General features: G+C 37.5%; 1 protein-coding gene and 1 pseudogene across 2 annotated transcripts in view; one reads left to right on the top strand and one right to left on the bottom strand.

The window, feature by feature from the left end:
• BEND2 (BEN domain containing 2) overlaps positions 1 to 18,108 on the bottom strand; it is a 38,052-nt gene extending 19,944 nt beyond the window's left edge. Inside the window, exons 1-5 of one of the 2 annotated variants that reach the window (XM_021007464.2) lie at positions 17,720 to 18,108; positions 8,146 to 8,285; positions 6,697 to 6,768; positions 6,439 to 6,513; positions 4,370 to 4,474 (exon numbers count right to left, since the gene is read on the bottom strand). In XM_021007464.2, coding sequence (XP_020863123.1) covers positions 4,370 to 4,474; positions 6,439 to 6,513; positions 6,697 to 6,768; positions 8,146 to 8,285; positions 17,720 to 17,897 — 570 coding nt within the window. In that variant the 5' untranslated portion in view covers positions 17,898 to 18,108. The remainder of the gene's footprint in view (positions 1 to 4,369; positions 4,475 to 6,438; positions 6,514 to 6,696; positions 6,769 to 8,145; positions 8,286 to 17,719) is intronic. The other variant, XM_021007463.2, reaches the window with a different exon arrangement.
• A 1,899-nt stretch (positions 18,109 to 20,007) lies between these two features.
• LOC144454618 (U6 spliceosomal RNA) lies at positions 20,008 to 20,107 on the top strand (annotated as a pseudogene).
• Positions 20,108 to 23,262: the final 3,155 nt, after the last annotated feature.

A 23,262-nucleotide genomic window follows, 5' to 3' on the forward strand; every position in this document is an offset into this window, starting at 1 on the left:
AGTAGAGATAGAGTGATTAAGGATGATTTCAAGTTTGTCAACCCTGGGTAACTGGAAGGATGGTTGTTACTCTCAATTGCTATAGAGAAGTTCAATAAAAGAGTGAGTTTGGGGGGAAGTGATAAGAAGTTTTATTTTGGACATGTTGAGTTTGAGATAACTACGGAACATCCAGTTCAAAATATCCAATAAGCAGTTGTTGAGGTCAGTTTGGATCTGAGGAGACTACAGCTCAGATACATAATATAGATTCGGGAGTCATCTCCTTAGGGATGGTAACAGAACCCACAGGAATTCAAGGGATCACTAAAAGAGAGATCACAGAGAGAAGGGGGCCCAGGCAAAAGCCCTCAAGTATGTCCATAGTTAGGCAATATGAATTACAATCCAGTAAAGAGACTAAAGGAACAGTAAGACAGGTAGATACACAACCAAGAACAGTGTCATGAAAACTCAGACAGGAAAGAATACCTAGGAGGAGCGGATAATCAACAGGGTCAAATGCTGCAAAGAGTTTGGAGATTGCAAAGAAAGACAGAGATTGGAAAAGGCCATTAGTTTTTGAAATTAAGAGATTATTGGGCACTTCTGGTGTCAAGATGGGGGAATGAGGAAGGAATGCCCTGAAGCCCACCCAAATTCCCCTCCAAACAACTTGGAAACCACTTCAGAAGAGATTTAGGGGCAGGGAAGCAATTTACCAGCACAGCAAGAAAGATCTGTCTGACTTGGGTAGGAGAGAAAAGAGGTCCAAGAGCAGCAGCAGCCATCCTCATGGGAGGGGGCCTGAAGCTCCACTCCAAGACCTAAGGTAATCCACCAGAAAGGCCCCACCCTCCTGCAAGTCAGCAGTCTGTGCAACACAGCGAGGCACTACCCCAGTGGCCGAACTCCCAGCACAGGACACCAGCAAGGCCTTGACACCAGGGCTGACCAAAGGTGAGGTTCTGCTCTGGGACTGGCCAACAGCAAGACCCCACTCCTGGGGCCCTCCAACAGAGAGGCTCTGTTCCCCTAGCAGGCCGGCAGCAGGGCCCCAGCCCTGATGTAAACCAGCAATAAGGTCCCTCCCCCAGGGACAGCCGGCAGAAAGACTCTCCTTCCTTAGGAGGCCAGCAGAGAAAATCCACACCCAGGGGAGGCCAAGAGGGAGGCCCCACCCCCAGTACAAGCTGAAGGGAAGCCTACCTTCCAGTGTAAGCAACCAGCTAGGCCCTGAAGCCCAGTGAAAGCCAGAAACAAGATCCTGAGCCCCAGCACAAAAAGCTTGGGAGGGTGAAGGACCAGAGCCTAGCTCTCACATAAAAACACCAAGTCACAAAATAGGCAGAATGGAATTTCCCTATAGAAAATTCCTATGGTGACAGAGGAGATCAAGGTACAAATTTAGAAGAGGAAAATAGCGTCAAGATGGCTACTTGTGATGCCTCAAACTAAAATGTAATTTGGTCTAGACCTGAAAAGAACTCTTGAAAGAGCTTAAAAACGATTTTAAAACTTAAATTAGAGAAGTAGAAAACTAGAGAAAAAATGAGAGTAATGCAAGAGAATCATGAAAAAAGAGTCAACAGCATGGAAAAAGATAAGCAAAAATTCACTGAAGAAAATAACTCCCTAAAAAAATAGAATTGGCCAAATGGAAAAGAAAATACAAAAGCTATCTAAAAACAGTATTGCCTTAAACATCAGAATTGAGTAAGTAGAAGCTAATGACTCCACGAGACATCAAGATATGATAAAACAAATAAAAAAAGTTTTTAAAAAATGGAAGAAAATGTGAAATTTCTCATCAGAAAAACAACTGACCTAGAAAATGGATCCAAGAGAGATAATTTAAGAGTTACTGGATTATCTGAAAACCATGATCCAAAAAATAAAAAAAGTCTGGACAACCCCTTCCAAAAAATTATTAAGGAAAACTGTCCTGATACATTAGAACTAGAGGGCAAAATGGAAACTGAAAGAATTCACCGATTACCACCTGAAAGAGATCTCAAAACTTCTAGGAACATTATAGCCAAATTCCAGAACTCATATCAAGGAGAAAGTATTGCAAGCAGCCAAAAAGAAACAATTAAAATATTGTGGAACTACAGTTAGGATTACACAGGATTTGGCAGCTTCCACAATAAAGAATCAGAGGGCTTGATATATGGTATACTGGAAGGCAAAGGAGTTAGGATTACAATCAAGAATCATCTACCCAGCAAAACTGAATATAATTCTTCAGGGGGAACAGAGGACTTTCATGAATTCCTAATTAAAAGATCAGTGGTGAATAAAAAATTTGATTTGCAAATACAAGACTCAAGAGAAACATAAAAAAGTGAAAAAGAAACAAGGTAGAGAAAATACACGAGATTCAATAAGGTTAAATTGTTTAATTTCTATATGGCAAGATACTATTCGTAACTCTTAAGAACTTAATTACTCTAAGGGCAATTAGAAGGAGCATATATATATAGAGAGAGAGTGCTGATATAAGGTGACTTTGATGGGATGATACCCACAAAAACAAAATAAAAGAGTGATAAAGAATATTGTGCTGGAAGAAGGAGGGAGGGAGATAGGATGGGGTAAATTATCTCACACAAGAGTCATGAAAGAGCTACTATAATAGAGGGGAAGATCAGGGGAGGGGTGGGCAAAGCTTAAATCTTACTCTCATCAAAACTGGCTCAATGAGGGAATAACATATCTTATCTTATATGGAAATAAAAAGGGATGGGGAAATAAGAAAGGGGGGAGGGGCCCAAAAGAAGGGTAAGCTGAGGGAGGTGATGATCAGAAGTAAAACACTTGTGAAGGACAGTGTGGGAGTGAGTAAGAAGGGGATAAACAAGGGGGAAAAGCACAGGGAAAAAATATAGTTAGTTACCATAACTACAAATGTGAATGGGATGAACTCACCCATAAAATGGAAGGGGACAGCAGAACAGATTAAAAACCAGAATCTTACACTATGCTGTTCACAAGAAACACATCTGAAGCAAAGAGGCACACAAGGAGCAGAATCTATTATAATTCAGCTGAAGCAAAGAAAGCAGAGGTAGCAATCATGATCTCAGACAAAGCAAAAGCAAAGATAGATCTAATTAACAAAGATACAAAAGGAAACTAAATCATGCTGAAAGGTACCATAGACAATGAAATCATATCAATACTAAAAATATATGTACCAAATGGCATAGCATCTAAATTTCTGAAGAAGTTGAATTAGTTACAGGAAGAACTAAAACTATACTACTGTGGGGACATTAACTTTCCTCTCTCAGAAGTAGATAACTTTAATAAAAAGTAAAAAGAAAGAAGTTAAGGGAGGTGAATAAAATTTTGGATTGAGTCTTCCTGACTCCAGGCTGGGCACTTTATCTATTGTGTCATCTCACTACCCCAATTTTATCACCTACTATAGTGTAAATCCAAAGCTTCCCAGCTTTGTATCATGCACAGATTTGATAAGGTTGCCATCATCTAGGTCTTAATCCATGCCACTGAAAAAATGATGAACAGAAGAGTATTGTAGCAGCATTTCTGTAAGTGTCCTTTAGATTGACATCCATCATTGTTCTCTGGGTCCCATCATTCAGCTGTTTCTAAATTTATCTAATTTTACACTCATATACTCTATATATCTCCATCTTTTCTGGAAGGCCAGTATTAAATACTCTGTAAATTTCTCTTTTTGCCAAAACTCAGATGCTATGTCTATAGTATTGCCACAACTTTCAGTTTAGTAACTCTGTAGAGAAAAGAAAAAGGATTACTTGTGACTATTTCAATAGTCTAGGCAGGTAGGTCATGATGGAGGTCTGAACTAGAGTGGAGGTAATGGGAATAGAAAGGGGAAGGCTATGGGAGATACCACAGAAGTGAATAGAACTTAGAAAAGGACTAGCTGTGAGAGCTGAGAGCAATAAAAGATAACACGAAGTTTTCAAACATGGAAAGTGAGTTAATGATGGCACCACTGACAGAAATAGGGAAAAAGGAAATAAAAAATGTAAGTGAAAGATAGTAAGTTTACTTTCTAACATGATGAATTTGAGGTTCTGGAAGGACATTCAAGGGGATAACAGGCATGAAGACACTGATGCATGCTCAGTAGAAAGGTCAAGGCTGGAAGTCATCTCCATCAAGGTAACAGCTGGCTGTAAGAATGAATAAGAGAAAGACAGAGAGAGAAAAGGTGCAGAGAGAAAAGGGCCAAGGGCAGATGCAAAAATAAATACCAATAGGATAAGAGTAAGAAAAAAGCCATAGATGTTAGTTCTGGATCATTTACACTAGCCTGATGTCTTCAGGAACATTGGGAGGTTTACAATGATTGCAAAACTATAATTATTATTATTATTATTACTACACTCACAGGTTTGAGAAGCAAAGGCTTCATCCGAGTAAGCTGCATTTCTGAAACCTTTCCATGAAGCAGGTCAAACTTCTTATCTAGTTTCTGGATTGCATCATACATTGCCTAATATAATAAAAATATTTTAGTGGTTCTTGTTTCAAAAGTAAAGCACTGAAAATGAAAATTCCATTAAAACTAACTTATTCTAAGTGAAATTATGGAAATTCTTACTAAAGATTTAATCTTATCATTAACCACCTTATTTCATACAGAATCATAGATATTTAAAGATGAAAAGGACCTTAGAAATCACCAGCTCAACGACTTCATTTTTACAGATGACAAAAAAAAGAAAGTTAAAGTAACACACTCATAAGCATTAGTACAAGTGCCACCAGAAACTTTTGACAAGCATTGAAGAATTTCCTAATACTGGAAAACAAATATCTTGTTAAATATTTTATAAATATTTTGTTACTATACCTATCAATTTCATGACTAAGCACTTTCACATCTCTGAATGTCAAAAAATTATGCTGCTGTCCGAAGTTACACAAAGCCTTAGTGTTGCCCTAGAAATGTATTCCACCCTAACCAAACACCCATGATCTATTTTATTAGATCCCATAGGTTCTAGGGTTAGGTCTACCTCTTTACAGAACTTACCCAGTGCTACTACCCATCTCCATTTGACTTTGTTTCTTTCGTAACAGCACTGTATAGACCAAGATATAGTTCACATATATCCACATTTAATATGGTATCTTTATCTTACATGATACACACACACATAAATGAATTAAATATGCAATCAAGTATAATACAAAAAGACACAGAGAAACAGGTATTTAAGTGAAAACTATGTCTCATTTCTGCACCTGTGAAGGCTAGACTAGTTTTGGCTATTCTCAGGATATGGACTAGAAATAAAGTCCTAGGTGTGTCTTCCTATCTAGAGTGGTCCTAGAAGATCCTGACCAAACCCTCTGATCCTCTCTGGCCAGGAAGGTCTTGAGATGACATAATATGTAAAGATCAACCATGTTTCTGCATTCAATAATATCAACAGCAGGATGATTTCAGAAAAACCTGGGAAGACTTATATGAACTGATGTGAAGTGAAGTAAGCAGAACCAGGAAGACATTCATTATATACAGTAACAACAATACTCAAGGACGAACAACTGTGAAAGACTTAGCTACTCTGATCCACTCATCTAAGCTATTCAAAGGACCCATGATGAAAAAGGCTACGACCCTCCAGATAGAAAACTGACAAACTTTGAATGCAGATTGAAGCATACTTTTTTTACTTTATTTTTATTGTTTAATTTTGTGTGTGTTTTCTTCTGCAACATGGCTATGTTTTGCATGACCTCACACGTATAACTAAAATCACAGTGCTTGTCTTCTCAAGGAGGGGGGGAGTGGCATGAAGAAGGGTGAAGATTTGGAACACAAAATTTTTTTTAAATGACTGTTAAAAATTCTTGCATATGTAATTGGGAAATATTTAATGAAATAGAAGAAGAAAAATAGATAAATTAAAAAAATGAATAGCACTTTTTAATTTTTGAAGAATTTATCACCCCATTTTATCAGAGATCTTACCCAATGCACCCATTTAACCTTATCCACACAGTGAACAAAAATTACATTAAACACAATGTGACTTTTATCTTTGAAATAAATTATTTTTTTTGAAACTTTAATGGACCACTATTTTGCTTTAAAATGGTAGGATTACTTTCAAATTACGATTTCTCTTTTACTTGCAAACCAAAATTGATTAAAATCAGTAATTCTAAAGAGTAGAACAAAAAAAATGAAATTTTAAGTGTTCTAGGTGAAAAAAGACCTTTCTTTATTCTAACAAAGATAGCTTTATTAAAATGAAATGACAAAATAGGACTATATGACTACTGTTAATCTAAATTGATACATTTAAACTGTTGCCCTAACTAGAAATAACAAAAATTATGTATATCTAGATTTAATAAAGTTCTAATTAATAGTAAAATGACATTATATGAGATATAGAATCTTTTAAGGTTCTGGAAATAGTCTAGGATTCATAAATTTGATACCTGGCAATAGTTCAGGACTTCCATGAGCGTTTTTTGATAATGTCCTGTGTAGGATGCTTCGGATATAACACTACCCTGTTAACATTACAAAAGCAGATAGTTAATACTTAATATCATAACAGAGCAAGTGAAACACTCTATTTAACAAAACTAATTACTTTATATTGTATGATTTTGCCCAGCAAAAAAACATGGACTTAAATCCTTTCGTTAAGATGATAAATGCATACTTGGCAATAAGTTATTCAAATTACTTACACATTCATAATCTGGTTCATATTCATACACAACACTTCCACTATCCTCATAATCAGGTTCTTGAGCACTCATCTAAGAAAAAACATATTAGAAAATTAAAAGAAAATATCAAAGAAAGAGTTGAAGAAAAATTCAGGACAACTGTAAGCTTTGAAGAAGCTCTAAGAAAGGCCTGTTTATAACATCAAATAGAAAAGATTCTGACTACTACAAAAACACATGAAAAGGTATACCTGTAGAATTATTTTCTCATTAACACTACCACGGTTAAAGAATGGATGGCTTTTTTATATTAACTTAACTCCTTACATACTTCAGAGTATTAGCAAAACCAAATAAACAAAACCAAAATGTGTCTTAATACTAAATATCGCATTAATGACAAAGAACATAGTCCATACAGGCAATAATTTTAAGAAACAAATCAAACAGTGCCACCTGGTGGGGGAAAAGGAAAATAACTTGAATCCCATTTATTCCTCAGTATCCAAAATTATACAATGTAAAAATTCTTTTCTGCCAAGTATTAGAGACTCTTCAAGATATATAATAGAAAAATAACTGACCTAGCAGTGTTACATACTGACTGAACAACTGGGATAAGTTTAATATTTTAATATAATGATACAGTCAAAGTCACATAGTGCTTTAAGCTTTTCAAAGCACTTTCACATAAAGTACTTCAAAAGCTCAAGTAGCACATGTGTCTATTACACTTTAAGGTTCACAAAGCACTTGCTCACAATGACTATGTGAAATAGTGCCAATTACATCCTTCTATAGAAGAAGAAACTGAGATTCAATGAGATGAAATAACCTGCTTGCATATACTGACATAGGTGAAAAATAGCAGAAACCAGTACCTGAACTCAGGTTCTCCTGTCGGCAAGTGCAGAACTTTTTACCTCCTATCATCATATTGCTAAGTGAGGCAGAAGGGGAAAAGCACTGGACAAATATTCAGAAAATACAGGTTCTTATTCTGGTTCTGCCACTTAAAGAGCCATGTGACCTTAGGCAAGTCACTGTGCCTGTCTCCTCACCTGCAACATACCTGCCTGCCCACTCCAATTGGATTTGTTGAGAGGATCAAATGTGTGGGAAAATGCTTTGTAAATTCTAAGGTGATACAATACAACTATTATTATTAGTTGAATCTCACAATAATCCAGTGAGAGTATTATCCCCACATAATACACAAGAAAATGAAAGCTCAGACAAGTTCAACAATTTCACTCAGGGCCATCCAACGAATTAAAAACGATCTTTTTAAAAGTAATTAAATCATTTCTGTTTAAGCTACCATTACTGATGCTTGCTTACAACTGTTACAATAACTCAGGAAAACAAAAACAAAAACAAAAAAAACAAACCCAAACCCAGAAGAGGTCATGGCAGCCTGTGAAACAATAAAAAGGAAGGGCGAAATGTGAATTCTGAAATACATACTGTATTATCTTCCACTGAAGAAGCAACTCGTCTTCTTTTATGTAAAACCAGAAACTCTGTTTCCTCTGTGCTGTGACCATTTCTCTTCATTTCCAATGGATGTTTTACCTGGTTGCTTAGTACTGATAAATGTTCACCTCCTGAAAAATCAAGGTAGAAAATTGATCTATATATTTACTACCTAAATCTGGCTAGCTGAATAAAATCCAAATTGAAAACTGTTCAATCTATCCTTTGTCTATCAATATAAATTAAACTAAATCATGATTTTGAAGTCCTCATGATACTCAAGTAACAAAACAAAAATATCTTTCTAGTAGTGATTTGGAATAAGAGCAATCTTTAAAAAGGTGCTTTTAAAAATTACAGTGGTATATTAACCATAACCAAGAATGTGAAAAAAAATATTTACACATTTAAAATTATGCTGCTATATTATCCTTGATCAATGAGGAGTCAATACTGTATATCTTAAACAATATTACTTATAATTTGCTATAGTATAAATCCTGAAGAGGGGGAAGTTGTACCTTGAGGAGGAAGAGGCTAGGAGATGCTCTTAGAAATTAGCTTGTTGGTTTAACAAAGATTTTGAAATTATTTTTATGCATATTTTAGTTGGACAGCTAGTAATAAGGCTGATTCAAACAAATTAAGCTTTGTTTTAGACTTTCCTTGGAAAACTTCTACTATATTCAAAATAAACCAAAAACATGAAAACTAACTACTTAAGTTTACCTCATCTATACTTTTAATAACAAGCATATTTAATCTTTTTCCTTTATACATAGCCATAGATTTTGAAAAATGTAACTATGAGAGTATCTACTCTAAAAAGGGCATTCTGAAAAATTTCTACTAGAATATCACAGATTCTACTTTAGTATGGTAACAATTCCATTAATTTGTAATATGTGATAAATCCAATTCAACCCATTAAACACTTATGAAGTTCCTATTACGTGCCCAGGAACCGTGGATTCAAATAAAAAAATCTAAACACTCTTAACTTTCAAAGGTTTCTATTTTATTGGAGAGAAACATGTATACAGAAATATAAACACTAACAATATACATACAAAATAAATAAACAAAAGAATTTCAGGAAGGTACTCACTTGTAGAATCAGGAAAAGTCTATTAGAGTAAGTGGTACTTGAACTTGAGTAGACCCTTAAAAGGAGTAAGGGGTTGGGGGAGGTGGGGGGGGTATGAATATGAGAGCATTTTAGGCATAAGGAAGCCTGGGGAATGAATGGCTCGGGTACAAGACATGGAGTGTCGAAAACAGAGATTAGCAAGCAGGCCAGTTTGGCTAGAATGGAATTATGTGATCACAAATTGTGTTTTCGAATAGTTTGCAAAATCGCTTCAGTGTAAGTGCCGTTTATGGTCAAACTGATTTTGCACAAATGGGAAAGTAGGCATATGAGTCAGGAGTTAACTGATATTTTTCCAGCCACCTTTCTTCAGTAGTAATTAGGTCCTGGATTTTTCCCTAAGTGCTTGTTAACTATTCCACACCGCCCCTACGCAACCCTCCTTTACCCTCCTTTCAGGTATCTTGACAAGTCCCTTAAAATTGTGTCACTTGCAGCATGCACCTCTTCTGAGCACACCTGGTCTGGCTGAGGGTATTTTTAGAGTGCAATTTCTATTTCTTGTGCTAGCCCTAGGCTAGAATCCAAACATCCATTTTCATGGATGGAAAAAAAAGTTATTGAAATCTTGAGAAAAATTTTCAGTTTTTCATTTCAAGAAGGATAAGGAATAAGAAAAGACTTATACATGGCAATTAAGAGGTCACTAGTAACTTTGGAGAGAACAGTTTCAGCTGGCACTGTTTGATTCGCCATTTCTAAAATGTAGTGCCCAGAAGCTAGATTGTGGGGGCTGACTTTTGAGGGATGGGCTTCTGACGGGGAATTGTAAAAGTCATAGGCTGGCACAAATGTCTAGCTTACTTGTATTTGCAACCCCAGTAGTTCGCAAAGAGCCTCATAGCATTCATGAATGGCACAATGGAGATGAAGATAATTTCACCTCACCTTAGACCTTCCCTGCATTTTTCAGTACCTGCTTCAGGCTCTGGAATTGCTAAGAGGCAATATGGCATAATAGACGTGGCTCTATACTTGGGAGTTTGGAAGACCTGAATTCTAATCTTGCTTCAAAAACTTACTAGCAGTCTGACCATAAGCAAGTTACTAAACCTCTTAACTTATCAGGGCCTTGGTTCCTTTATCTGTAAAATAGAGATAATAATAGCACCTCCCTCCCAGACTGTAAGGACCAAATGAAAGATAAGTGTTAGTTATTTTATAGTTTTGAGAGAAGTGGACTTTAGGAACCCTTATGTAGCACTGGTGACTGTGAAAGGAGAAAGCTCATGAGGACCCTAAACACAGGAGAGAGCCTCACTAGGAGTGAACCATTTGGAGCCTATATATTGCAAAAATAATAGTTCATTTTAAACATACCTGGGAGGTTTTTAGAGTATTGGAAACATTCAAGATGAGTAAAAAGTACAGTCAGCAGAGAAGAAAAAAAGGAAATATAATTTTAGGCTACATCAATAGAATGTCCAGATTCAGAGAAGTGTTAGCTCTCCTGTAATTCCCTATGGTCAGACCACAATTGTTCTGTGCTCTGTGTACTGTGCTCCATTCTGGGCACTACATTTTAGAAAGGACATTATTAGGATACAGCACATTAAGAAGAGAGTAGCAAAGGTCTTAAAAGGAGAGGAAACACATGAAAACTGGTTGAAATAAATGGGAAGAACTATTTTAGGGGCAGCTAGGTGGCACCGTGAATAAAGCGCTGGCCCTGGAGTCAGGAGGACCTGAGTTCAAATCTGACCTCAGACACTTGACAATTACTAGCAGTGTGACCCTGGGCAAAGTCACTTAACCTCACTGCCTAGTCAAAAAAAACCCAACAAAAAACCCAAAAACTATTTTAGCTTGGAGAAATAAGGACTTGGGGAGAGGTGTTGGCTGTCTTCGAAGATTTTAAGAGTAACAGTATAAAAGAGAGATTCTATTTGTTTTCCTTAAATAGAGAGTGGAAGATGTGGAGAGGCAGACTGATTATCTAAACTATTCACTACTACATAAGTCCATCTCTTTAGTGGTAATATTCTTCTGATCATGCTATAGGGCCATAGTCTCCCACCGCATTCTGGGTCATCTCCAGTCATCCTGATAGATATCTGGCCACTGGACCCAGATGGCTCTGGAGGAGAAAGTGAGGCTGGTGACTTTGCACAGCCCTCTCTCACTCAAATAAAAGTCAATTTCATCTCCCTAATGTCATGGTCCTCTTTGAGAATGAAAGACAAACCACACAAGGGCTGCAAACCACACCGGGATCTCTGATGAGTAAAAATTGCAGGTAATTCCGAAAGCAATGAAAGACCTTTGGTAAGGTGTAAAAAAGGTATAGCATATTACCAGAGATGACTTTTATTAAAGAAGTAGCATAAAATGCTTCATCAAGGACATATGACCAAAAAAGGAGATGGGACAGTTTCATGTACAGAGATAATATTTAGACAGTCCAAATACTATACTATTTCCTAGAGAAATTAAAAAATCAAGAGGAAGGTTTCCCACATACTAGCATCCCTGTAGGGAGGATATTTAGAAGGCCACAGGCAAAAAATGCACAAGATGAGAAGGCACTACAGAAAAGACTGCATTGGGTGGAGTTGTAAAGGGAGTATCCACATAGGTATCAATACACATTCATCCAAATACCAAAAAAAGCATACTAGCAACCAACTTTCTCCCAGTAATAAATTAACAGCATGAAAACCAGAATAATATCAAAAACTTTGAGCAAGTTATTTCACTTCCATGGACCTCAATTACTTTGCCTATAAAAATGAAGGGATCAAGCTGAATGATCACTAATGGTTATTTCATGCTTTAAAATGTTATGATTCTAGGATTTAAATGAGGTACCAGAAATGCTGACCAGGTAACAGAATTTCTTACAAGAAAAAATTTAGATATAATTACCACATGGGATTTGAGACATGTGATGGTCATTACTGTAACCATGAGAATTTGATTTTAGAGTCAACATGCCTTTCGTAGAAAGTCCCTTCTCATGACCTTTGTTTCTGAATTTTCTATTACTATAGATTCATCTTTCTCTTCACAACTTGTAGTAACAATCTAAGACTAAGAAGAGATGAGGAAGTTGGATGTTACATAATCTAAAATGATTTATGTAACAATTACAGTACTGTAATGGGCCATTAAGAAACTTATCTTACCTTAAATATTTACTAAATACATTTTATACAGTCTTCATTATTTTAAGTCATCACTGAATAAATATATATAATGCCAGTTATGAAAATGATAAATTTTAGGAATAAGTGGTGGCATAGTAATGGTAAAATACTCATAAACCCAAAGACTCAACATTTGGACTTTAAAAACACCCTACAACCATGGAACCTCGGCACTGGAAGAGACCAAACATTATCTACACTTGTTGCCCTTACTTCCTTTCCTCTTACTCAATTTTCAAAACCTTGAAATTCAGTTTCCAACCTTACCATTTATAGAAATTCTGAAAGGAATTTGGAACTATGACTCAGAAGTTACTTAGCTAGGCATACTTTGACCCAACCATACCACTATTAGTTCTATATTCCTAGGACATCAAAGTAAGAGGTAAAGACATTTATGTACAAAAGCATATACACACACACACACACACACACACACACACACACACAGATAGAGAGAGAGTGTATGTACTGGAGGCAGCATAATTTTGAGGGCACAAAGAATTCTCAAGATTTCTAAAACAAAGAATAATATCAAATGACTGGAATCATGGATACCATTACTACCCAAAAAAGGAATCATGAAGGTAGTGAAGCCCAAAACGCCTACTTAGAAGAGCTCAAGAAGGATTTTAAAAGTCTAATGAGAGAGGCAGAAGAGTCTTCAAAAAATACAATTGGCCAATTGGAAAAAAAGTACACTGGAGAAAACAAATCCCTTAAAAATACAATCGGCCAATTGAAGAAGGAAGTACAAAAACTAACAGAAGAAAATGATCTGTAAAAACTAGAATTGGACAAACTAATGACTATGACAGAGCAGGAATCAGTCTAACAGAAACAAAAAAATGAAAAAAAATAGATGAAAACGTAAAATACCTCACTGGTAAAACAACTGACCTGGAAAACTGATCCAGGAGAGACAATTTTAAAATTATTGGTCTACCTGAAAATCATGATGAAAAAAAAGAGCCATCTTTCAGGAAATCATAAAGGAAAACTGTCCTGAGGTCCTAGAACCACAGGGTAAAATAGCCATAGAAAAAAATCCACTGATGAACTCCTGAAAGAGATCCCAAATTGAAAACACCAAGGAATATAGTAGCCAAATTCCAAAATTACCAGGTCAAAGAAAAAATACTGCAAGCAGCCAGAAAGAAACAATTTAAATATCATGGAACTATAGTCAAGATTACACAGGACCTTGTAACGAAATAGGGAACTTCCAAACCTTTCTGATAAACAGACCAGAGCTCAACAGAAAATTTGATCTTCAAATACAAGACTCAAGAGTGACATAAAAAGGTAAATGAGACAGAAAGAAAGATGTTATTAATAAGGGCAAACTGTTTACATCCCTACAAGAGAAAATAACACTTGTAACTCTTGAGAACTGTATTGTTATTACACCATGTTAAAGGGGTATATATAAAGGGAGTGGGTATAAGTTGACTTTGATGTAATAATAATAAAAAAAATGTAATCAAGTGGGTTAAATGGATCCAAGTAAGTGGATTAATCTGATCTAAGAAAATGTACTGAGAGCAAAGGAAAGGAGGAGACAGACAAGGGCAAATTACATTATAGGAAAAGGCACAAAAACCCATTAAAGCAGAAAGAAAGAAGGGAGGGAGATGAGCATTGTTTGAATCTTACTCTCATCAAATTTGGCTCAAGAAGGGAATAACATAATCAGTTAGGTATAGAAATCTAACTTGCCCTATAGGTAGTAGGATGGAAAAGGGGAAAGAAAAGGGAGGGAGGACAGAAAGTAGGGAAGAAGTAGTAAGGGTAAAGGGGAAGAATAGGGAGGGGGCTAATAGAAGGGAGTCAGCACTGAGGGAGGCAGTGGTTAAAAGCAAAACACTAGTGAGGAAGGAAGAGGAGAAAGAAAAGCATAAACAGGGGAAAAAGGATGGAGAGAAAGACACAGATAGTAATCATAACTGTGAATGTGATATATGACTGTAATGGAATACGACTGTGCTATAAGAAATGATGAACAGGCAGACTTTAGAAAAACCTGGAAAGACTTGTATGGTATGATGCTGAGTGAAGTGAACAGAACTAGGAGAACGTTATATATAGTAACAGCCACTTTGTGCAATGACTAACACTGATAGACTTACCCCTTCTCAGCAACGCAAGGATCTAAGGCATCTCCAAAGGCCTCATGATGCAAAATGCTATCCACATCCAAAGAAAGAACTATGGAGTTTAAATGCAGATCGAAGCATACTATTTGCTATTTTTTTCTTCTGTTTGGTTTTGTTTCCTCTTTCTGGTGGTTCCTCCTATTGGTTCTATTCTTACTTACATCACTAATGTGAAAATATGTTTAATAATAATGTCTATGTACAGCCTATATAAGATTTCATTCAGTCTTGGGGAGGGGGTAGGGAGGGAGGGGGAGAAAAATTTAAAACTCAAAAGCTTATGGAAGTGATTGTTGATAAAACAAAATTTTAAAAATTTTAAAAAAGAAAAAGATGAGTCTTCCTGACATTAAGCCTTGCACTTTATCCATTGTGTTAACTAGCTGCCCTAATATTTATTAAACAACAACAAAGTTTAAGGAACAGTGCCGGAAAACTGAAATAAAAAACAAAAAATAGCTCCTGGATTTAAGGAGCATCAATTTTATTAGGGGCTGCAACATATAGTTTGGGTAGTTTTCCTTCTCTCATCGTACGGTATTCTTTGTGGCGAAGAACATTTCAGTCGGCAGCAAAGAAAAACTCCTGGGCTTCTAAAATATTACCTTGAGATTCTTTATGTTTTTCTCTCCTCTACGTCCCACACCTAACATTTTATTTTTCCAGGACTGAGGAAGTGGCTTTGTGCTTCTGAGTCCAGAGCTGCTATTCTAATAAACTAGGTATGAACACTGAGGATTTTGAGAGACACTGAGAACCACTGATGTAAGCAGATGAGGAATGTGTCCAATTCCAAACGAAACAAGGACTAATTTCCTAGAGATAAGATCACGAATTTAACGTTAGAAAGACCATTACAGATCATCTAGTCTAACATCATTTTATATTTAAGTAGATTGAGGCTCACAGATGAGATAAACTGATTTGTCCAAAGTCTAACAACTCTTAAGTGGCAGAGCTAAGATACTGAGGTTAGATATTCTTTGGGCAAAACACTATATTGTCTGAACATCAAGCCCCAGAACACTGAGCCTCCTAAATACAATCAATAATCACTCAAGAGAGTCAGTGTTCATAAGGGACAAAAACAAACGGATGAAGAATACCTGTTGACCAGATGACAGTCAATTGAAGGGACATCCCGTTGATGTGGAGCACTACTACACAGATCTTGGAAAGATACCACAGCTGGACAATGAACCAGCACAGAACAGGAAAGAGAAGGCTGGATTGCATTTGGGAAATTACACAAAACTTTTGATGACCCCAAGCTTCTCGCTGAAACAAAGATCTCATCATTTTAACACGAACATTCTTCCACTGATGCTATATGAATTATGGAACCATCATAATCCCTGAAAAATCAAAGTTGTTGGTCACCCAAAGTACTATAGTAAGATATATGGAAGAAGTGAATACACTATAACCTTCTATTCTCAACAGAAGGGTTTAGTGGAAAGAGCAGCATTTGGAATCAAGGCACATGAGTTCAAATCCTGATTCTGCCACTTTCACCTCTCTGGACCTCAGCAGTCTCAGCTGTGACATGAAAGCACTGGACTGTATCAGAGGTGATAACTTTATTTTATTTATGTCTTTCTTTGTATCCTTAGCACTTATCGGCCTGTAGTAATAGAGGTGTCAAACACCAGACTTACAACATTCTCAAGTGTGGCTCGAACACTTTTAATACATAACTGGGAAATACTTAATATAAAAGGGAACATAATGTTAATATGTGGTTTTCTATGTCAATATACAGCCCATATATAAGGTTTAGTGGCCCATTTCCATATGATTTTGACAACACTGGACTAGATGACCAATTCTAATAATGGCTAGAATTTTTATAGTGCTTTATATAACTATAGTACTTGGCACAGAGACTAGCAAAGTAATTAAGTGCTCACTAAATGCTTGTTGATTGAAGTGTATTTGAACATGATGAATTTCTTTTATTAATTTGTTCAGTCATTTTCAGTCCTGTGGGACTCTTCCGGACCCCATTTGGATTTTTCTTGGCAAAGATACTGGAGTGGTTTGTCATTTCCTTCTCCAGCTCATTTTAGAGATGAGGAAACTGAGGCAAACAGGGTTAAGTGACTTCTCCAGGGTTAACACAGATAATAAGTGTCCGAGGCCAGATCTGAACTCAGGAAGATGACCACCTAGCTAATCCTTCCTTTGTCACACTATTGTATTTTATGCATCTAAAAACATTTTTTTTTGACCTTTCTTATTACTCAGCACTTAGCACAGTCCCTGGGCACACTGTCGATGCTTGATAAAAAAATGCTTGCTGACGGAGCTGTGTTTCCAGATCAGTTTCCGCCGTCATCTTATTGTACCACCTAAAAACTATTTGGAGGGGGGGCCTTGTTTCGCACCCCCGGCGCTCAGCACGGTGTCTGGCACGCAGGGGGCACTCAACAAACACTCGGTAACCTGACTGATTCTGAGGGAGAGGCTCCCCGGCTTCCAGAGCGTCCGTGACTCGGACTCGCGGGGCCTCGGTGCTGCAGGGCTTCAGCCCCGGGGGGCCCACGCAGAGCCTTGCCGCCTGCCCGGGGACGTTCAATGAACGGGAAGCACGAGCTGTTCCGGCTGCATCCAGCACCGTCGCCCCCAGAGCCGGGAGACCCTTTTCCGGTCAACTCTTTCCTCGTTCCCCGAGAACTCGCAGCGTAAAGCTAAGGGAACACCGCGCGCGCAAGCGCACTGTTACCTCCCTCCCCGCTCCGTCCCGGGCTCTCTTCCGGGTCTCACCCTCTCCAACTCCTTACAAACCCTGGGAGTACCAGGAGGGAGTGGGAGGTGGAGGACCGAGAAGGCTGAATGGAAAAAGCGTCTAGGCGCGAGACCCCCACAAAGCAACCGACGATACTCCTGACCAATTGGTGGCCGCGACACACCCCCTTTCGTGGCCTGGCCAATCCAGAGTGGCGCCGAAGAAAGGGGCGGGAGTTGGAGAGCCTCTTTCTAGGCGTTTCCTTAGGGCCGTTACGAACGATGACAGCGCGTTTTTCTTTCCTTCCCTTTGGCTGCAGCCCGGGAGGAGAAACCCTTCCCCCCCACCACCCCGAGCTAGTCAGAGGCCTGCAGCGCAGCTTTACCTCGCTCCTCAGACATGTCTAGACGCTGGCGCCGGGTACTCTGCCCCTCTGGCCCGGTGTCTGCACTGCCACGGGCTCGGGTTTCCGTTGGCACAGGTGGGTGGGGCTGGAAGATGGCGTTGAAACGGAAGGGGCTCGACGGGCGACGTGAGCAGCAAACTCTTTTAAATTTTTGCATCTGCGCAGTGGCGCCCAGTTCGAACGGTACCCTCCGGGCACAGGCGGAAGCCCAAACGAAAGCGTAAAGGGCGTCTTGCTTTGTGGCTAAGCGGAGTTTAGCCGCCTTAGGTTGCCTCACGCCCTTCCTGCTCTGTTTCCGTTTGTTTTGAATTCACATCTTTGTTTACTTAGCTGGCAGCAGAAAGGGTGGGTTCAAGGATGACAACTGCACGAAAATAATAATATCTAACATTTATATAGCGCTCTGTTCCATGCTTGCTAGCGTTTATAGAGATTGATTAACCTAGTCATCCTGCCCTCCTCCCATGCCAAGTAGCAACAAGGGGTGAAACAACTTTACTCATTTTCCGTCCATACTGCCCTTATTCCCAGAAATAGGAAGAAGGGAATTCCTGTAATGCAGGCAGGATTTCAGCAACGCACTACTGTGATCTTCAAAGCCAAACTAATGGAGAAACACTTTTTTTTTTTAATTTCACGGGTAATATGCTTGCAGCTAGGTGGCATAGTAGATAGATCACTGAGCCTGGAGTCTGGAAGACCTGAGTTCAAATTCGTCTAAGCTGTGTGACCCTGGGCAAGTGACTTAACCTGTTTGCCTCAGTTTTCTCATCTGTAAAAGGGGGGAAGGTAAAAACTACCTACCTCCTAGAGTTGTCTTGAAGATCAAGTGAGATAATAAGTGGAAAGCGTTAACCCGGTACCTGGAATATAGCACTATAAATGTTAGCTGTTGTTATTGGGCAGTTGTCATCCTTGAATCAACTCTTTTTGCTGTCAGCTAAGTAAATAAAGATGTGAAGCCAAACACTTATTTTTCACGACTCCCAACAAGCATTGAATAAGCACCTAGCATGTAAAATACATTTTTTTTTATGGGCAAGCTACTCCCCCGACTGATAGGAAGTAATTATGAAAAAAAAAAGATAAGGTTAAGAACTATGGTATTTTTCCCTATGGAAGCAGCTCAATACACGTTCACCAACTGGATGAAAAACTAAGAAGTCCTTATCTTTCTGGTTTTGCCACTAACTGTGGTCAAGGCACAACTTTCCTGGGTATCAGTTTCTTTATTAAGCTATGGCCAAGGCATCTAATGAAAATACAAAAATCAGAAGTCTCTGCCCTTGAGAGGTTTACATTCTATTAAGTTAGGGTCAATAAACATTTATTATGTACCTATGATGTGTCAAGCATTCCTCTAAGCACTGGGGATACAAAGAAAGGCATTGCCCTGGCCTTTAAGGAGCTCACAATCTGAGGGAAGAAAGTATATAAAAAGAAGCTGAAAACTGAGGTGGGAGGCAGGGGGAATTAGCATGGATGCATGATGAATCTTGCAGCCCTGGCAGGAAATGGTAGGAGAAGATGTAAGTTACAGAGTTGATTTCATTTTGCAGGATGATGAGTTTCTGGAGATGATGTAGTCCAGGAGAGCAGCTGGGGAATGGTGGAGAATCTGGGAGAGGTTATTATGTCTATCCTCCACCTTCTCCAGTCAGAGGGAGGGAGAAGCCCCAAAGGCAGGGTACTGAGGAGGTCTAAGTTTCAGAGTTGGTGTTATCTTGTAGGAAGATGAATTTCTGGAGATCTTGAAGTCCAGGAAAGCAGTCAGGTGGGACATGATGTTTTATCAAGTGAGGAATTTGAACTAAGATCCTGTCCAGTTGGAAAATGTTCTGTTCCTAGAGTCAGGAAAGCATAAGTAACCACAAATACAACAGGAATCAGAATCTGAGGAAGAAGAAAAGCAAGAGAAAGAAGAAAAATGAGAAGAACCTATGAAAGAAGAGGATAGGCCAGAGAAACAACTCTGGTTTAAACCAACCTTGTGGCCCATTTGCTCTGCTCCCATCAGTTTCATGTGCTAAATGCTATGCAGGTCCTAATACTCCTGGGGATGAATCTCCTTGTGATATCATTCACCCATGAAAACTCACCTTATTGATAGTAAAGGAGGAACATAGGCTTGGTATTAAATCTTAAGCTCTGTTTCCAGTAGTCCTGGCCAACCTAGTTCTGTAAAGAGAAAGAAACTTCCTATAGAGAGCTATTCTCAACAAATTTGAGGATGAAAAGAGCAATGATATGCCCCTAGAAAAGGAAACTGGTGCTTGCACATATATACTAAAATTGGAACAATACAGAGATTAGCATGGCCCCTTGTTCAAGGATGACATGTAAATTCATAGGGCAGTCCATATTCTTAGAGAATTTGGAACCAAAAATAACACAATATTGCCGTCTAAAAAAAAAAAGAAATGTAAATTTGTTCCCTTAGCAGCAGTGTCAAACAAATAGAAATGGAGGCCACTACATTGGACATATATTGACTAGAAAACCACATATTATGTTCTATTATAACTTTATTTTGTTAAATGTTTTCCAATTACATTTTAATCTAGTTCAGGTCACACTCAGGAGTGTTGTAAGCCATGTGTTTGACTCTTCTGCCTTAGATTATGGTAAAGAAGATAAAATTTCCACCAAAGGCAGGTTAACAGTAAAGAAAAGCACAAACACGTTAAAAGTCATCGAGAAAAATCCCAACATTTAAACCTAATCTCTTTTCTTATCCCTTGGTCTACTATAGATTCTACATCAATGGAATGTAAAATTAGACAATATATTAATAAGACAATCATGGAAGCGAAAAAGAAGCCGTATTAGTTGATTTTATTTGTATTAAAGCCTTAGTTCACCATAGAGTATATTAGATGCTGCTGCCATGGTACTAGAGGAAGAAGCAAAAAAATTTTATAGTCACACACGTTATTGGGTGACAGTGAGAAAGTCATTTAACATCTTAGTGTCACAGGCAGCTCTATGTGACTGAACAAAAGAGCTGTCCGTCTGCTTTTGTGAAGGTAATTTCTACATTTAGAGTCCACTGCTATGAAACTACAAGGTTGATTCCCCATAACAATTTCTCCTTGAATGTAATGTCCATGGAATGATGTTTATTTAAAAAAAACCCATACATTTTAAAGAGTAAATGATTTAGGAATGCATTTTAAAAGAATTTAACAAAACTTTGATACAAAAATAAATACCAATCAGAAGTGAAAGTATTCACCTCTATACAAATGCCCAGAAGAGCTTCATTTTATTAATCTGCCATGTCTGCATCATATTACTTCATTTCTCTTGAATGAAGAGACCCTTCAAACTCAGTTTATAGTGGAAATCTTCATTAACTAAATGGAGTTTAATGGAACTCTTCTGTTTAATGGGAACATGTCAGTAGGGAAAAAAGAACAACTTTTAAAGTGAAAATGTATGTAACTAGGTTTCTGTACAAGTCTAGGACATTTTACATAATATTGTGTATATGGAAGGAGAGGCTCCCAAGTGATGGAGAAAGTGACTTCGGTTGCTTTGTATAACTAGGATTTGGTGGGAAGGGACTAAGTTGGAAAGTATAACCGTAAGGACTATGAACCACTAAAATGGATTCTATTCTATTATAACCCTAGAACAACAATATTTGAGGGAGCAGATAGGTATAATTCTGATCCATTATCCCTTTGGAGACTAGAGAGAGGAGCACTCAGTTTCATGAGCCTTTTGCTCCCCCCAAGGAACAACCCATTGTCTTCCTTGGAGAGGGGTAGACCACACTAAAAAGATCTCTATCCACGCCTCTCCTGAACTGTGAGTCTAAACATTTCCACAACTCATTAAAGTATTCATATCTTACATGGGCACACACATATTGCATATAAACAGATTTCAAAGTTGGTGGATGTTTGTGCAAAATTTATATATTTTCTATCTTATATATGTGGAATGAATAGGAGTGGAATAATTTTGGAATGGTTTGATTTTATCCCACTTTTCCAAGTCGGTAACACTACAAAATGCCCTTTCTTTAGAGGATAGAGGGGGAAAAAATTCTCATTTGAACTGACAAGTAACAAGAATATTTCTCATGATTTGGTGCACCCTGGGGGAATGGAAATTAAGAGCAGTGAGCCTGTCTGCTTTAACCTTTGGACTTCTCAGATATAAACATGGACAGCACATTTATTCTTCTCTCCTCATATCACTGTAATAAATACTCAACAAATTTTTGTTTATTGATTGAAATGAGCCTCTAGACCAGTAGTTTCCATTTAGTTGTTCACAAATTCCTCGAGATTTTTTAATGGTACCAGTAAATACTTGGCCAGTTATGTTACAAATATGTTGTTCCTTTGTAACAACAAGCATATGCATGTTTAGGATATTATAGATTTGTTTCTTCAGTGATTTGAAACTATCATGATCTCATGAAACTGTCACGTACAATGGTTTTGGTGTTCATGCAACAATTACGTCAAATTGTGACCATTTCTGACTAAATGCAACATGTTCTTACAGTTTCTCAACCTGGAATCAAATTGTTTCCAAACCTCCACATGAATTCCATTCCAATACAAACACATTCCCAACAGATAGTCAGATGTATGTGCATATGCTCATTTACATTCTGTGTACTGGACCAGAGTAGCTCCTTGTTCCTCTCTGTTACTCTGTAATTATATCTCAGCAGCTGTGTAACTATGTGATCAAAATGTTACAAACATTTGTGTTCTTGCAGTATAAGATGTTATGCTGTCTGAAAACTATAACACTGGTCATGTACGTTACAATCCATCTTGAAATCATCACGGACCATCATAAATGTTTCATAAAAAAAATCTTATATTTTTCTCTCATTGCAGTATTGAGACTGTTTTCCAATTTAAACTTACTCTCATTTATGTGACTTTTTTTATGTGGAAGTTTATTAAATGAACTAGCTGGTAATACTGGTCAGTTGTTCAGTATAGTATGGTCAGTTGTTCAGTTATAGTATCTACGGGAGTGTCAGTGGTGGAAGAAAAGAAAGTCAGTCCTGAAGAGATTCTTTCTTTACAAAGGTTAGTATATATAGATACAGATAGATATATAGTATATATACACTAAGTATATAAATATTATATTATATATACACACATATATAAAAACATTATTAAAAATTAAGCAATATATACAGTTGCACTTTAAATACATTTATTGTTTAAAACAGGATTTGTCATTAGCCAATAGAAAATTAAATATTTTATAAAGTAACTTCCTATTTGTTGATTGGTTAGGTGGCTAAAAATTACAAAATGAATTTTTTTCATCTCAGAAAGCGTTTAAAAAATTATCCTTCCATTTTCTACTACATATTTATACATGAGCATTTTTACTTTATTCTTGTTTTAAATTAAAATATAGAAATAAACTTGATACAAAAACAAGTTTAAGACTGTGTTAGTCTGGTTTTGAGGCAAATATTGGAAGCCTTTGTTCAAATAAAAGAGTCCAACACTAAAATTAAGTTTATATGTGAT

Source organism: Phascolarctos cinereus, unplaced genomic scaffold (assembly GCF_003287225.1).
Source record: "Phascolarctos cinereus isolate Bilbo 61053 unplaced genomic scaffold, phaCin_HiC Scaffold_726;HRSCAF=1367, whole genome shotgun sequence".
NCBI lineage: Eukaryota > Metazoa > Chordata > Mammalia > Diprotodontia > Phascolarctidae > Phascolarctos > Phascolarctos cinereus.